Source organism: Sycon ciliatum, chromosome 10 (genome assembly GCF_964019385.1).
Source record: "Sycon ciliatum chromosome 10, ocSycCili1.1, whole genome shotgun sequence".
NCBI lineage: Eukaryota > Metazoa > Porifera > Calcarea > Leucosolenida > Sycettidae > Sycon > Sycon ciliatum.
Genome location: NC_088652.1, coordinates 23,580,642 through 23,598,141, shown reverse-complemented (window position 1 = coordinate 23,598,141; position 17,500 = coordinate 23,580,642). Strand labels below are relative to the sequence as shown.

At 48.4% G+C, this 17,500-nt stretch overlaps 2 protein-coding genes across 4 annotated transcripts in view; both read left to right on the top strand.

Annotated features, from left to right (window-relative positions):
• LOC135826192 (sodium/calcium exchanger 3-like) overlaps positions 1-6,602 on the top strand; it is a 29,456-nt gene extending 22,854 nt beyond the window's left edge. For all 3 annotated transcript variants that reach the window (XM_065338824.1, XM_065338822.1, XM_065338821.1), the window contains 5 exons: positions 647-722; positions 2,286-2,439; positions 2,868-2,956; positions 3,907-3,993; positions 4,745-6,602. In XM_065338824.1, coding sequence (XP_065194896.1) covers positions 647-722; positions 2,286-2,439; positions 2,868-2,956; positions 3,907-3,993; positions 4,745-4,873 — 535 coding nt within the window. In that variant the 3' untranslated portion in view covers positions 4,874-6,602. The remainder of the gene's footprint in view (positions 1-646; positions 723-2,285; positions 2,440-2,867; positions 2,957-3,906; positions 3,994-4,744) is intronic.
• A 4,619-nt stretch (positions 6,603-11,221) lies between these two features.
• Positions 11,222-17,500, top strand: part of LOC135826019 (location of vulva defective 1-like) — a gene marked incomplete in the record, with an annotated part of 37,984 nt that continues 31,705 nt past the window's right edge. The window contains 2 exon segments of the mRNA XM_065338651.1: positions 11,222-11,877; positions 16,539-16,773. Coding sequence (XP_065194723.1) covers positions 11,697-11,877; positions 16,539-16,773 — 416 coding nt within the window.

The window sequence follows — 17,500 nt, the reverse complement described above, 5'->3', positions numbered from 1 at the left end:
GTTTTATGTGAGAGTTATGCGTGAGTACGCCAGTATGTTATACAGTGTGGAGCCTTTGGTGACATATGGTGGTACGAAACACGGTCGTTAATTTGCCGCCTGGTGAGAGGCGACTTTGGACATACGTTTCATGGCGTTGCAGAACGTCTCTATCCCCGTGCACCCGGTAATCTCCAGTTGAGAATGTCCAGCATTCCATAGTGGGATGATATACGCTACTTTTACTTCATCAAGCAAACAGGCATAGATGCCTTCTCACCAACCAAGGCCTGGCTTCCACAGTAGGATTAAATATATCAGGCTTGCTTGCCGTTGTTGGCAAACCTTACTTTACTTGATACAGCTGTTGACCGCAGTTGCTTGTTACTGGATCTGCGGATTTCTTTCTGTCTGCATCTAAGTATCTTGTTAGGAAATCTGAAATTTCTTTGAACGTTCCCCTGTGTGTGTGTGTGTGTGTGTGTGTGTGTGTGTGTGTGTGTGTGTGTGTGTGTGTGTGTGTGTCTCTGTGTGTGTGTGTGTGTGTGTGTGTGCGTGCGTGCGTGTGTCTGTATGTGTGCGTATGTTTGTGTATGTTTGTTTGTCTGTGTCTGTGTGTGTGCCCGGGCACGTTTGTTTGTTTGTGCGCTTATGCTTTTGTTTTCAGGCATTATTGGAACGGCTGGCCCTGTTTCTTTGTGTCTCTCTTGTTTATTGGTATCATGACAGCTGTAATTGAACAGGTATGATGGTGGATGATGTCATTTCTGTGTGTGTGTGTGTGTGTGTGTGTCTCTCTCTCTCTCTCCCTCTCTCTCTCTCTCTCTCTCTCTCTCTCTCTCTATCTCTCTCTCTCTCTCTCTCTCTCTCTCTCTCTCTCTCTATCTCTCTATCTCTCTATCTCTCTCTCTCTCTCTCTCTCTCTCTCTCTCTCTCTCTCTCTCTCTCTCTCTCTCTCTCTCTCTCTCTCTCTCTCTCTCTCTCTCTCTGTGTGTGTGTGTGTGTCTCTCTCTCTCTCTCTCTCTCTCTCTCTCTCTCTCTCTCTCTCTCTCTCTCTCTCTCTCTCTCTCTCTCTCTCTCTCTCTCTCTCTCTCTCTCTCTCTCTCTCTCTCTCCGACCGATTTTTCGTGCACTGACGGTTTCACATACAAATTGATATGTCCAGAGCGACCATCTGCTGTGCGCGACCAGCGACCGCGATTTCATGCACGGTGGCTGCATTCAAATCTGCTGTAAGCGACCGCGACCCGCGTTCAGTCAGGTGCGAAACTGTACTTGCCAGTACGCTGTCAACTGCAAGGTGTGAAAATGCGCTGTCTTGCAAGTGCGATCGACTGGCCCTGGCACCCCTATATTCTATTGAATATCCAATAAAATGATATTAGGCCAAAACAAATAATGACCTTGTTTTCGGTCGGGCGACCGGGCCACTTTTTCCCAAATTCTGAAACTTTTTTTGGTCCCAAATGTATACAAACGGTGGCATTGCCATGTGCATGTGTGTGCAAGTGCACTCAACGAGTCATAACTCAGTGAAATCTCAACTGAATTCCACAATCGAAACACCTACAAGGTAGCAGAGATTCTCAGCTGTCGGCTCGAAAACGTCCGGGGTCGATACGAGCTAGAATAACGGAGCTGGAAGGACTGTTTGCTTGATTTCTCAGGATGTACGAAAACAGGAATACACCACATGCTGTACAAGACCAGTGAGCCAGTCAACTTTGACATTGATCCTTGCCATTGATCCTTGCCATGATAATATAATGTACAATGTACATGTGTAGGCCACAAGAGCACCTATAGGGACTATAGTATAGGTGCTCTTGTCCATCAATACCATGAGGAACCAAAAAAAGTATCCAAAAAAAGTTTCATTCCGGCCGACCGAGTCTCCTTTTTCAGGGGTTGCCGACCGCAAACAAGCCTATTTTTTGTTTTGGCCTTAAAAATCACATTATTCTCGTTGATTTGAGTACATGGAAGCATATATGCATGCCCGGTATGCCGGATTTACCATACATCTGCCGTAAGAGACCATCTGCCGTAAGACACCGCTTTTTCTTGCACCAAGGGGCGGTCGCTTACGACAGATTTGACTGTACTTAGCAATCGGCGGGCAGTTGTAGCATCAAACGTCTTCTACGGGTGAAGTTTGCGAAGTGTCTAGCAGACTATAGAGTGCTGTGCTCGTGCTGGGAGGGGTGTTGGTGGTAGAGCTGGTGCTGCTGGTAGGTGAAGTTCGACTTGCATCTCTCGAGCTCATGTGAATGTCTTTGTGCTGTGTGTTGTGCATGTCTACATAGCTTGCTACAATGCTCGGCTGCGCTATTAACCTGCGTGTCAGCGTTACTGGCATCACACTCATTGCTCTGGGAACTAGCTTACCGGATACGTTTGCAAGTCGAGCTGCTGCTTTGCAAGACAAACATGCCGACGCTGCTATCGGCAATATAACAGGTCAGTTGAAATACGCGCGCACATACACACACACACACATACACACGCACGTACACACGTACACACACACACAAGCTTTGGCAGTTTGAAAAAGTTGGCGATAGTAATTAGGAAGTTGTCAACCAAGCCAGGCCTACTCTGTACCAGTTACCTTGTGGTAGTCATTCAGCACTGGCTTTTAAGTTTCAATTTGCACAAAACGTTTTCCAAATTTCCGAGAAAACATACTTTTAAAAGAAGGTGGAAACCTTTGCAGCTCAATAATGAGACATGTGTGTGTGTGTGTATGTGTGTGTGTGTGTGTGTGCTGGCGCGTGTGTGTGTGCGTGCGTGTGTGCGTGTGTGTGTGTGTGTGTGTGTGTGTGTGTGTGTGTGTGTGTGTGTGTGTGTGTGTGTACGTATGTGTGCGTGTGTGTGTTGCACTGCAGGCAGTAACAGTGTGAACGTCTTCCTTGGCCTGGGTCTTCCCTGGGTTATCTCAAGTATCTATCATGAAGCTAATGGATCAATATACAAGGTAGGGATCACTGCAATCATTCACCATGTATTCACCATGTATTCACCATGTGTTCACCACGTGTTCACCATGTATTCACCATGTGTTCACCATGTGTTCACCATGTGGCCTCCAGCTGCAGTGTCTGCTTCCTCAGTCTGTATGTACAGTCAGACCTCGCTTAACCGCACACATCCGTTTTCCACAAAAAAATATCCGGATAGGCGAGGGAACCACATAACCGAACACCGGTTATGTTGGATGCATCACGTCACCGTGTGCTGTAAATGTAACCAGCTATTTTCTTCCGGATGGCGAGGGATCCGGATAAACGAGGACCGGATAAACGAGGACCGGATAAACGAGGACCGGATAAGCGAGGTCTGACTGTACATGTACCCCTGGTCATGTAATGTATGTGTGGGTTACATACCTGCCCACCATCCCGCCTTGGCCCGGACCGTCCCGATATCGAGGGTGGTAATAGGCACCCGAAAGTGCATTTGCCGCATGCCTCACGGCTACATTTGTATACTGTGTATGTCACTGTCCCAATCTCAGGTTTGCGAACGGTTGCCAGGGTTACTCATCGTGTAATGCATGTGTGGGTTACTCATCGTGTATTATGTGTAGGTTACCGTAATTTCACAAATTTTCGGTGTACTTTTATTTTCGACACTTTCGGTGCATCTGTTTCATACCTAAAATTTCAATACACCGAACAAACACTAACACACATAATCCAATAGGGAACTGCTTCTCTGTACCGAATATTTCTGTTCACCTAACCTAGCCTGTTGCCCTCATACCGAAAATATTGAGTACCGAAAATTTCTGAAATTCGAGTACTCGTGATGTGTTATATACGTGTAGTACCCCATTATGTAATGTCAGTATCCATAGTATGCTGTGTTGCTGTATGCGTTTTTCTGATGTTGTCTCGTATGTGGCTGTGATTTTGTGCCTGGCAGGTATCCAATCAAAACCTGTCCTTCTCTGTGACAGTATACGTGGCTTGTGCCATTGGTGGGCTGATGGTTTTGACATTTCGAAGAAGAGTAAGTCTCTCTCCTCTCTGCATGTCTGTCTCTCTCTCTCTCTCTCTGCATGTCTGTCTCTCTCTCTCTCTCTCTCTCTCTCTCTCTCTCTCTCTCTCTCTCTCTCTCTCTCTCTCTCTCTCGCTCGCTCGCTCGCTCGCTCTCTCTCTCTCGCTCGCTCGCTCTCTCGCACTCACTCACTCATGCATACACGCACACGCGCGCACATACACACACACACACACACACACACACACACACACACACACACACACACACACACACACACACACACACACATCGGACTCAGACTCAGACATGCCCATCGCATATGCGATGATAGCGAACAGCTATGTTAGACACAGCAACTTGTGCTAGGATTACACCAGTCAACAGCTTACAAGGCTGATGAATTGACCACCACTAATTTTAGCCTGGTATCCACCACCCAGCTGATTGAAGTGGCTTTTTCTGGCCAGTGAATCCCTATTTTTAATTTTTTCCATTTTTCATTCTTTTTTTCATTCTTTTTTGACACACACACGCCACACCACATACTCTGGCATACACTGGCTGCACACCCACATGCACACATGCGCACATACACGCACACACCACACACCACACTCTCACACACACACACACACACACACACACACACACACACACACACACACACACACACACACACGCCAGCTCCCTGATTGTTCTGTGTGTCTGTCTCTTCTGTATTTATTTCATTTGTCTGTCCGTGTGTCTTCTGTGCCTGTAGTTCTATGGAGGAGAGCTTGGAGGGCCGAAGAGCGGCAAATGGATATCCGCCCTCATCCTTGTGTCTCTCTGGCTCCTCTATCTGATCTTGGCAGCACTGAAAGCATACAAGATGATTGACGGGTTCTAGCCGATTGATGCCAGCTCACATATCAAGTTCTGCATCTCTGAGAGCTATCCGTGCAACTCAAAAGGTAGCTTTTGGCCACCATGGCAAACCATCTGCCACATTGCTGAGAGCAGCGATGGCAGTTGTGGTGTCTGTGCCAACAGACCGTGCGTGTGTGCACGCTAATATCTGCGTGCATGCTAGCGCGAACAGGCGTCGTCGGCGGGGTGGTGTTCCGCGCCGTTGTGCCCGAGCACTGCTCCTTCTTGTGTGTTTAGAGGCAAATCGCTGACCCTAGTTTAGTCCAGCACTGTGTCGGTGTGCTCATTGTGCTCCCCGGTCGAGCACTGTGTTGTCCGCTTTTACAACCCCATGTCGGCGTTGCAATTGCGTCCGTCTTGTCCGTCGTCCGCCGTAGGTTCCAGATCATTGTCGCCAGCACCGCCGTAGGTTCGAATTCATCCCCGTGGCAGCAGTATCGTACATTTTACCCAATTTCCATGCCGAAGTAGTCATCCAACCTACTCTTCATCGTCACCCGTACCGTCCTGTTGAGCTCTAACTGCGTGCCGTCCATACAGCCCTATCCACGGCTTCATCAATGCTGGCTGTTGCTGACGTGAATTTTTATACTATTTCTCTGCTCTTATACCGCGCATTGCAGGCGCCCTCTCCCCCGCAATCAGTCATATGCAACGCTGTTCATGTCGATTTCCGTCACTGCTGTAGCTGCCAGCACTATTCATGTTGATGACTGCAGGCGTATTTAACAACACACCCGTTGCCGGTCTAAGCTCTCTCACGGTCTTAGCTCTTCCACGGTCTAAGCCACTATGCAAAACTGCAGAAAATTATGCATAACCACTACTACCACTGCATTAGTTTGATTAGGTGGCTCTCAGCAAGAGCAATGAATGAAGCAGGTCTATACCGGAAATCACACGCTCACACCCACCCCCAGCGAAATCCGTCCATAGTTTGGCTCCACCGGCACAGGTACTCTCGCTACATTCTATACGTTCAGCACTAGTTCCCGTACTGCCGTGCCAAACATGGCCTGGCCATTCCGCTGGCTCCGCTCGTCATGCGAGCATTCTGCTATCGTATACCGGTCACGGGTAACATGCCAGCATCAAATCTTTATACGTCTCTTTTTTTAATATTATTATTGTTATTATAATTTCCTCTTCGCCTGTGGAATAACTGCTATTGATCATTTCGCCAGTGCTGCTCTCTGTACGTTCCTTTCTTGCCTTCCGTTTCTGTGCCACGGGTATCTCGCTGGACCATACGTGAGCTTCTTTGCTGCTTTTCTGTAGTTGTATGTGTGAGTGTGAGATGTGCTATTTCTACTGTCTGTAGCTCTCTTCAGACGTTTGGCCAACATTTTTTCTTCTTCTGTTTTCTAGCGTTTCTTGTGAAGCAGTTTGTGCGCTCGTTTAGGAATTTTTCAATGATTTGCTATCCTTTCCCACTTCCTGGTCGCCTGTACACATTAATTTTGTTGATGTCCATGCTGATATGCCGAGCTTTTGTAGGGCTTTAGTGGGTGGATAGTGCGGGATTTGCCGCGCCACCTCTTTCCTTCCCTTTCTCCTCTCTCCCTCCATCCTGTCCGTTTTACTCATTGTATCTGTCTGGTCGTTTTCCTTTTGTTCACTTTCAACGGCGCTTTTCTGGAATATTCCACACGCCTGGTCCACAAACATTTGGTTGTACATGATGTCCTAATAAATCCCCTTGTCCTGTGTTCTTACCGCGATCTATTCTAAGTTTGAACTCGGATGGAGAGCCAAGGATTAATTATGGCGTAACTTGTAGTTCCTTGGTCCTTCTTCTTTCTTATTCCAAGTTTGATACGCAAATTCGGACTCCACACGTAGGCTTCTGTCGTTGGCTTCTGTTTCCCATATTTGTCTTACTAGTATTTCTCTCACGAATCTGACAAGGAACCTTGGCAACGTGTGCTGTCGGGTAGTCGTCAAAGTACCTGACGACTCTCTGGTCTCTGATTTGAGCACAATGTACCTTGTAGCAGAAGGCAGCTGCTTGGGTTGTGACGGTACAGAAAGCGCGGAAATTTAGAACAAGTGATCTTGCATACACATAACGGTGCATGACATACAATAAAGCCGGCTGTCTGATCCTCCGCAAGGACTGGTATGCTCGCCGAAAATGCTTTCGTCCGCTTTTCCAAGGGTACTACCGTCTACGTGAGCTGGGCACGGCTAGCTCACCATGCACCAGCGTGTCAAGGTGTGTGTCCTCTTGACTCAGTAGAGATGGGTCGAGCGAGCTGTACATTTGGTGCCGAGAGGCTGGTTCACCGTGCGGCACTCCAGTATGGCTTCCCCATGCATGTCTCACCTCCAAGACGGAGTGAATACTGTAGTAGCAAGAGTCATGTATTACCGTATAAGCTTATTCACTTCAGATGGATGCTCGGTTACGTAGTCGTTGCTGGACAATTGCCTTCTGCTCTTGGTCGAGCCTAAAACTTCCCATGACATCAGCGGTTCGTTCTTCACATTCTGTTCTCTTGGGAGGGCTGTGCTTTGCAGTGAGTTCGTATGCTTACGTTCTGCTTCGGCCATTGGGTCATCAAAGGACAACCTAGCTCCTGACAGTGTCGGCAGCTTGACCATAATTTTCCATTTCCACGTCACTCAGCTAAAGTCTTCACAGTCCAAGCAGGGATGAGTTTGCTGTCGGTGGCCTCCTTCAAGGATAGGAAGTGGTCGCTACCTTTAACCACTGGCAGTGTGCGCTGGATGAATGTCCAGCAATGGCGTAGCCCGAAGACATCCAGCGTAGGCGACCCATGCTGTAGCCTCAGCTTCTCGCGTTCAAGTAGGCAGCGATGTACAATCAGACCTCGCTTATCCGGTCCTCTTTTATGCAGATCCCTCGCCATCAGGAAGAAAATAGCTGGTTACAGTTTTACAGCACACACGGTGCACCCAACATAACCGGTGTTCGGTTATCCGGTTCCCTCGCCTATCCGGATATTTTTTTGTGGAAAACGGATGTGTGCCGCGGGTGAAGCGAGGTCTGACTGTACTCCGCTAACCCGGCAGCAGCTCCAAGGTGATGGTGACCGGCCTTGTGGGTCAGAGCTACTTCCAACAACAACAACAACAAGAAGAAGGGGATGAAGAAGGTTCCGAGTTTCACGCACTGGGCGATCATCATGCAGACAACATTAATGAAACAAATCTGGATGCTGTTTCATATACAGCTGTACCCCACAATCCAAAGGTATGAATAGCAGCAGGGGTGAAAGATGGCATCATTGCGGCGTGAATACTATTTCAAGTGGCAAGCATCGGAGCTGGTTTTCGGGCTGCCACTGTACTTGACTAGGTGATGCCTGCGGATGGTTCGAAGTTCCGAAGGAAGTGCATATTCTCGTGGCGACACTTTGAGACAGGTTCGCTCCTCTTGTTGAGAGAAGGATGCTTGGGTGTGCGCGCGGTTACCAATCGGTTGCTAGGCCTTTTTGCTTTTATTATTATTATTATTATTATTATTATTATTATTATTATTATGAAATGACCCTTCCGTTGATTGCATAAGCATGGTCAGCTGTAAATTTCCTGAGGGCAGCTTTGAACTTATAGAGCGAGGCTTCCGATGTTAGACTGGGGGGTAAACAGTTCCATAGAATAGCAGTTCGGAACATGAAGAGAGACTTAGACAATGATTTACATTTGGGAAGAATGATTTTATTTGGTCGTCGCTCACTATTCGTAATCTTGAAATGGAAATCAGCAAGGTAATCACGATGATGGAAAACATATCTGTGAAAAGTAGTGAGACTGATGATTTGACGACGATAGGCTAGTGACTCTAGGGAGCATTTAGAATTTAAGACAGATTTGGAAGAAGTGTGAATGCAATTTTTTCTTTTTCAGTAGAGCTCTAGCAAACCTTGCCCGTAATTGATCAATAGTGGTCATGGGTTTCTTATTAGATCCAAACGACCACACCGTACAGCTATATTCGATCACAGGTTTTACGAACCCTTTGTACAGTATGATCATTGCCGAAGGCGTAAGTTGCTGGGACATTATTGACAGTAGGTGCACTCGATATCTGAACTTCGAAGTTATTGAGGCGACATGTTTGCGGAAATCCAGGTTGTCGGTCAAGGTGATGCCAAGATGTTGCAGTTCAGAAACCACCGTTAATGGCTCATTGTACATTTGGTATTGGATTCCTGCAGTAGGTGTATCATTGATAGCTCTATGGCACAGCACGGATGTCTTGCTTGCTGAGAATTCACCTCCATTGTTCCTGCCCCATGTTTGACATGCATCGAGATCAGACTGCATGTTTGCTCTACTGGCGAGGGTGTCTTCAGGTTGGTAAGCAAGTAAGAGGGTGACATCATCTGCAAATAGATATTGTGTGCAATGTTGCATAGCGTTGGGCAGGTCATTTATATAGAGTAGGAATAGGAGTGGTGAAAGGTGGGAACCTTGAGGCACTCCGCAGTTGATGTTCCGCTTCTTCGATTTAGTGCTATGTACCTTCACTTCAATTTGTCGAACCAGTCTAGAGGCCAGGTAAGCATTAATGGATTGTGGGTCAACGAATTCCGTGGCCAGACGCCGAGCACATAAGGCAAGAGCATCGCATAGACCATCGGAAGCATCCGAGAACATAGTACACATCCACCTCCACGTTTCCGCATTGACTCCAGATGGGCCTGCGGCACCGTGGGTATTGAGAGCGGCCCTCCTGACGACATCGCGAGTCAGCGCCTCAAACATCACTGGGTGTAGCAGTGGGGATGGATTCTCCTGTATCAGTGCGTCCAGACACAGAGGGGCGCTGTCCGGGTGCTTTGACTTCAGAGCTTCTCGTACAGTGGTGCCTGTAGCCTCGTCCGCCAGGTCATCTAGGTCTAGCAATCCCGCCGAGGTGGATTCGTCGAGAAGACTGAGTGCCGATGTGATCTTGCCTTCAGTGATCCGGGAAGCAAAGGTCCTGGCCCGATCTCCGGTCTTTATCTGCATTTGGCTGTAGTCTTGCGAGCGTTTACACAGTTGGATCTGGATTGTGCGTCCCTCATGGCACAACTGGTCGATTTCGCCTTTGTTCCATTGCTCACTGAGACGTCGCTTCAGGAGGGCAGAGTACTGAGGCTTCGACGGTTACATGGTTGCTGAAGGAGGAGTTGTTGAAACACCATTGCGACCTTCAAGGCAATGCCGTCATAGCAGCCTTTGTTGGCGAAGTGTGAGAGGTATAGTCGCAATTGCTGAACAAATGCTCTACCCACTGATCCTCTGGGAGGGTTAAAGGCATTCGGGCGGAAGTGCACCGCTTCGTCGTATGCCTCCACTATGGCGGCCAATGTAGTCTAGTAATCAGGGAGTCGTAAAATACCGGTATTTTACGACTCCCTACTAGTAATGCACGTGCGTAAGCGAAAACGGAAATGCGTAGATGTCTACACTCATGATGAGCACGTGGCTTTTAGCCGTAGTTCGCATGCGCTGATCTCAAACCGCGGGAATCTCCAAGTAACTTTAGTTTAGTTTCAACCACTACTGCCGTACTGGTTGAAACTTGGAGATTCCCGCGGTTTGAGATCAGCGCATGCGAACTACGACTAAAAGCCACGTGCTCATCATGAGTGTACGCATCGCTCAAGTTCGCGGCCCCCTTGGCGCTTCATTTTGCTTGACATGTGCAAAATATCTCTAGAGAATATAAGAACGCACCCTAACTTTGCTCAGGCGGTTGTGCTGTGCCAGCGTTTTCCATTTCCGGAACTGCTTGCACTTTTGCAGATCCCGCATTGCGTTTTATTTGTGGGATGCCGGTCTGTTATGCAACGAGCAGAAAGCGGGAGATCTCATAAACGGGAACATCCATGCAGCTGTGGTTAAAACAAGTGAACAGATTCTGTCACCATCTGCACGTATTCTTGCTACTATCCTCGCAGATCAGAAAGTAGTAGTAGTAGTAGAATTTATTATTTTGATAGGGAAGGCCCAGAGTCTGCCACGATCAACAATTTACATTGTAATGATTGTTGAAGAAAATACTCCGACCAGCTTCTTCAACATACCGGATCGAAGCTGACCCTCAGCAAAATTCTCTGAACACCGGTGTCACCGCATGCTTTCGCAGGGAAACACACGAACAACGCAAAATCGTGTTCGTGTACGAGTACACACGTGCGGATCAGATTCTGGGTACGACGGGTCGACGGGTCACGCACCCCAGAGGTCAAACAGTCATTGTCATCGTTTTCAACTTTTTTTGGATTGGTTCTCTGCCTTTTGCGAAGTTTTAGGTGCTTTTCCAGATGGCGTAGCTGACCAGTTCATTCAGTTGGCATCCGTCTGTCCGGCTCCCAATTTCGCGAACTAAGTTACTTTGTTTTAGCCCTCAGCATACAACCTCCCGTTGGCTTGATCGCCTCAATCTCTCGATAGTATTACCAGTAACCCTTTCCTACATTTCTCCCACGCTCAATCTGTGCTTTGACCAGCCACTTTTTTCGTCCTGTATGCATTGTGTCACATTCCTGGTCGTGGTTGTAGAAATTTCCGAGAAGACACACCCAAATTTCTCAATATTGTCAATGTGAGCATTTCCCGAAGATAGCTAGCTGACTAGCTCGGAGAACCGACAGGATTGCGATTTCCTCGCCACTCTAATGGCGTCGAGTTATTCGCCGTGAGTTGTTTGCACCGGCAAGGCCTCAAGGGCAGGTACGCGGCGGAGATTCTGAAGTACATGTAGTTTTTGTAGAAAGGATAGTCCATGAAGACGTTTCGGAGGCATACCGAGGATGTTGGTCTAGCCCGTGCAAGGTGCTAATAGAATGCGGAGCATAGGACGACGGACTTGTCGATCCTCTTGCTGGACATCGGGTTTCATCAGCCGATCATCTTCCGCAGGAACAGCAACGCCTGAGAGTCGGTCCATGTCAACGTCTCTGCTCCGGCTATGGTGGTGCTTAGTGATTTGTGCGTGTCGCTTTGTGACGATAACCAACTCGCAAAGTAAGTCCAACACAACCTGCAATTATTTATTTTTTTGAAAATGTATACGCCTTTGTATGTCCATATAGGGTTTGTACACCTTTTCAAAATTTAATATTAATTTTACTCCGGATCCACGAACATTAATTAAATTGTAGAGGTCGAATTACTTAGAGCACGAAACTGGTTTGCATCCCTCACTCAACCAACCAATAGTTGTCATGGACAGTGTGTGCTCTGCATAGTCCATGAACACAAAGAAAAGTGAAAAGGAAGAGGAAAAAAAAGGCAGTCGCGTGTGCTCGCACATGTGAGTGGCAAGAATAGCGCACCGTGTGTTTGTGGTGTACGAGGAAAAACGTGCTCACTGTTTCAACCACTACCAGGAGCGTTTGTGCCAACCCATTTCAGAAAGGGAACTCGTCGTTGTCGGTCAGCGGCAGGGCTTGGGGCATTGGTTTAGGTTTTGCTACAGTGAATGATGCCTGGTGTGCAGGATCATTATATTATTAGAAGGGATTGACAGTCTTGTGGCCTGTCGCCTGGCACTTCACATGGACATCTGATCCCTGTTTAACCCTTTAGGGCCCACTATTATTTCAAGAAATGCACTGCATACGCGAGCCCAGGTACTTATCTGGTCGTAACTTTGGTGTCCTTTGGCCGATTTTGGTGATCTTGGGCTTTCTGGAAACCTCTTGGCCAGAGGAACACAGCGATAGCTAGCAATACATCACTCGATCCACAGAACCAGCGCCGCAGCGCGATACGGCGCTCCAAAGCCAGCATTGCGAGCGCCCAACTCAAATTCTCTGCCATTTCAACAAATTGCATCGCAGATCGCTCAAGTTTTTTTCCTGGAGAGCTGAGAAACATGCCTTTGCGATGACGTAAACTATCTGTAGCTGCGTGGGCCGCGAGTCAGGGAAAACCCCTAAAAACGAGTTCAAAATGCACGCGCTCGAGTTGACTGCTGAGCGAATTTAGTTCGAGTCTCGTATCTCCGCTCTCCGAACTCGGATCGCGTTCGGGTTTTTTCGAGCCGATAGCTGAGACAATTCTAATGTCGATAGCCCTTTCGATTGTCCGATTTGGTCAAGGGACAGCCGAGTTACGCCAGGTTGCGCTTTGAAAAGTATGCGCTGTACACTGGTACGGATATATCCGTACTATGGGCCTCAAAGGGTTAAACACTTGAGAGACGTCACTTGGCACGGGGGTCCACGCTCATGCTCACACTCATACTCCTGCCCATCGCTTAAGCGATGATAGCTAGCGAGCAAGCTGTGTTAGACATAGCTCAAGCTCATGTGTACTTGCACACACAATGTACCTCGCACTTCGTCACACTGGTGATGCTCAGTGTGTAAGCAAAGCAGTGTGTCAGCGATGGAAAATATTTACTTATCGATGACATAATCATCCTCAGGCCGCAGTCGGATCGCATGTTAAAACAGTTTCTGATGATCAAGTGCTAGACCTGGTTTTAGTTGTCACTTGCTGGCTCCCTTTATGGCAGCTGTGTGGAGCCCTTGAACTGTATGGGTTTTGCTGGGTGGTGACATGTTGACAGTTGAGGGGTAGTTTAGATGCTGTGTGTATGACGTCATCGCCTGTCCTTTGTATTGTGTGGAAGTCGGGGTGGAAGACCAGTGCTAGCACTGTGTATGGAGTCAGTGGCAAGTCGATGGTAGGTTGTGTGGAGCAGTGCAAATCTGAACAGAGTGACAAACCAGTAAATGTGGTGCCAGTATTGCCAGGTCAGGGGCGTCGGACATGGTACGGTCACTACAGTTTTGACCATACCACTTGTTGCCTCAGGTACTCCGTGAATCAATAAATTACACTCATCTGGGCTCTAAATGTCCAAAGTTTTCGGCTCAGCCCCCCCCCCCACATGAGTAAACTGTTCTTCAGATGGCTGACTGGACCACCTAAACTACCCTTCCAACGCCCTTGCTTGAATCCATACAAAGTATCTCAAATAATGACGTATTTAAATATTGTTTATGCAGCTTGGGTGAGTGCTAAGCATGTACCAAAACAGCATGTTACTAATAACATTATACCGCTGTATGCATGCAGTGCTGCATGGTGATTGCGTTTCGCGCGAGCCCTCTATTTCATGCCCACCGCAAGAGTCAGGTGCTGATTGCTTTGCACGGGCTTTTCCCCACTGTCACAGTGACTGTGACAGTGAGTGAGCGAGCAGTGAGTGAGCGAGCAGTGAGTGAGCGAGCAGTGAGTGAGCGAGCAGTGAGTGAGCGAGCAGTGAGTGAGCGAGCAGTGAGTGAGCGAGCAGTGAGTGAGCGAGCAGTGAGTGAGCGAGCAGTGAGTGAGCGAGCAGTGAGTGAGCGAGCAGTGAGTGAGCGAGCAGTGAGTGAGCGAGCAGTGAGTGAGCGAGCAGTGAGTGAGCGAGCAGTGAGTGAGCGAGCAGTGAGTGAGCGAGCAGTGAGTGAGCGAGCAGTGAGTGAGCGAGCAGTGAGTGAGCGAGCAGTGAGTGAGCGAGCAGTGAGTGAGCGAGCAGTGAGTGAGCGAGCAGTGAGTGAGCGAGCAGTGAGTGAGCGAGCAGTGAGTGAGCGAGCAGTGAGTGAGCGAGCAGTGAGTGAGCGAGCAGTGAGTGAGCGAGCAGTGAGTGAGCCAGCAGTGAGTGAGCCAGCAGTGAGTGAGCCAGCAGTGAGTGAGCCAGCAGTGAGTGAGCCAGCAGTGAGTGAGCCAGCAGTGAGTGAGCCAGCAGTGAGTGAGCCAGCAGTGAGTGAGCCAGCAGTGAGTGAGCGAGCAGTGAGTGAGCGAGCAGTGAGTGAGCGAGCAGTGAGTGAGCGAGCAGTGAGTGAGCGAGCAGTGAGTGAGCGAGCAGTGAGTGAGCGAGCAGTGAGTGAGCGAGCAGTGAGTGAGCGAGCAGTGAGTGAGCGAGCAGTGAGTGAGCGAGCAGTGAGTGAGCGAGCAGTGAGTGAGCGAGCAGTGAGTGAGCGAGCAGTGAGTGAGCGAGCAGTGAGTGAGCGAGCAGTGAGTGAGCGAGCAGTGAGTGAGCGAGCAGTGAGTGAGCGAGCAGTGAGTGAGCGAGCAGTGAATTTGTGAGTCCTGCCTGCCGCCTTGCCCAGTTCATTCTGGTGAAAAGAAAGAAAAAAAAGTTCATTTTGATGATGGAGATGCTGGACTTGTGAGGCTGCATTTGTATTTGTATTTGTATTTTATGGATTCTCCGCAGGCCTTAGCCTAAATCGAGGGAGTCTCCGTATTAGTATTGGTTTTACTGGATCAGAGCCACCCGGAGTACGCACTGCCCCCCCCCCCCTTCCCTCCGTTCCCCAACTAAAATTACTTGGAGGGAATCGCCGCGCTCCAATTTGCATGGAATTGCAGAAATGGGGTGTGTTCTAAAAACCTGCAGGGGCGATATTGCCCTATTGTTGTGTAAGAGAACGTGTGGTTCTGAGTAGGAAAACACAGTAGGTCAGACTGTCCAACCTTGCCACCTTTCCAAAGCAGGACACCTACTAGTATATAAAATGTATACTAAGGCGAGACCAAAAAAAATAGAGATTCCCGGGCCCTCCCGCACCAAAATCGAGCCAAAGCCAATTTTTTTTTTAACAGTTCATACATGTACAGTACTGATCGTGTGAGTAGATCTGTGACGTGGAGTCACACAAACCCGGGCTTGTACGACTCCCTGATGTACAGATCAGGGCCATCGTTGGCCGAAATATAGAAAAATTGAACGGGTAAACCGCGTACCTGTTGTCTGTAAAAAAATTGAATAAAAATTACCGGAAAATCCTGTAAAAAAAGTTCAACATGGCATGTACATGTCCATACACGGAAAAAAATAATAATAATAAAATTTGCCCGCCCGCACCAATTTCACATGGGTCCTGCCCGGGAATCTCGATTTTATTTTGGTCTCGCCTAAAGCGGGATTCACAGAAGCATTTTTGCGATGCGACAGGCGCGAAACCGGGAAAACCCCAAATCGCAGCCATGTCGCACTCCACGCAACTGCCGCAACTGGGCCATCGCAGAAGTTGAGCTTGGCTCAACTTTTGCGATGCGATGCGATGCGACAAGCGATTTGGCGTACGATTTTGACCTTTTCTACAGCAAAGTTGTACAAAGGTTCAAGAGTTGCCTATAAATTTGTACAAGTTGTATCAAACCGCGCGCATATCATGGTGACGTAGCCAAATCAGCAAGATGTTTTCGCATCACTGACTTCTTCTGTGAATGGTATTTCGCGAGTTCGCATCGCACACGTCCGTCGCAGATCGCGTCGCATCGCGTGTCGCATCACGTGTCGCATCGCAAAAAAGGTTCTGTGAATCCCGCTTAAGGCAATTGTCTCCCATGTAAATGTACAAAAAAAAGGTTTGGTCCAAAGCAAGACTGTCCTGCTCCAAGCAGGATGGTTGGACAGCATGGTTGGTGGGTAGGCACTGTTGTTGATATCTATGGTTGTACAATGGCTGCTCGCATCAATGAGCAGTTGCTTGTGTGATGAAGCGGACTGTGGCAAATGATCATTGGAATTTTGGGGAAAGGGCCATGACATTCCGTTCCTGGCCAACCGATTTTCGACTGCTGAATGTGTAATATTGCTAATGTGTAATGTGTGTGTGTGTGTGCGCGCGTGCGTGTGTGTCTGTATGCTGCATGCGTGCACATCGTGTTTTCCTCATGCTCAGCTCTGTCGCATCCCGCACCGGCATGGAGAATGACGCTGGCACGTTATCGCCAGGACAACGGGCAAGCGCTATTAGACTTTGACGATGGACTCCTCAGCATCGTCTTTTCAGCCAGCGTTCCCTATCCGGTGTGCACTAACTGGGTTAACGATCATGCCGCGGAGTTTGTTTGTCGAAGTCAAGGTTATGACGGTGGCACGGTGTATTATAGACGACGGATGACATTACCATCAAAGTGAGTTTGTTATTTTCTGGACAGGAGAGGACAGTGTAGGGTTGGTGTTCGGACCCTGGACGTCCCTTGTTGGCTGGTCGCGGTCCTGGATGTGTGCGTGTGTGTATGTGTGTGTGTGTGCGTGTGTGTGTGTGTGTGTGTGCGTGCGTGCGTGTGTGGTGTGCGTGTGTGTGTGTGATTATTGCATGTGTTTGTGTGCATGTGCGCGTATGTCCTTGTGTGTGAGCGTGCGTGTAACGTGCATTCAAAGTACGCAATTTACTCTGGCAGTAGAGATGGGGCCCGTGGTTACAGTCACTGTTCGTCCCCTTTTGATATTGATAAAGCATGGCTTCAACCAAACCACCACGGAGCCAGCCAAGCAGCCAATGGCTTCCTGAGATCACCCTGTTCTTTCAACATATTCGTTGCCAAAGAATGTTGATAGCAAGAGTACATAATCCCCAAGAGTGTGCAACTCCAGCTATGGAGTCGGCGACGGCACATCACACGATGAACCCGTACACATTATTTGCACTCTGTGCATGATAGATACAGGGTTGTATGCAACCCAGGTTTGGGTACAACTCTCTTGTGGTCACTTTGCACTGTTTGCCAGTGTAACCTTTTGAACCATGTCACGTGATGTGAAGTTCTGCCGTTTGCAGCACTGCATAGAGGTTGTACATAATTGTGCAGGCAGTTGCACACTCTTGGGGGTTATGTACTCTTGATGATAGCAAGAGTA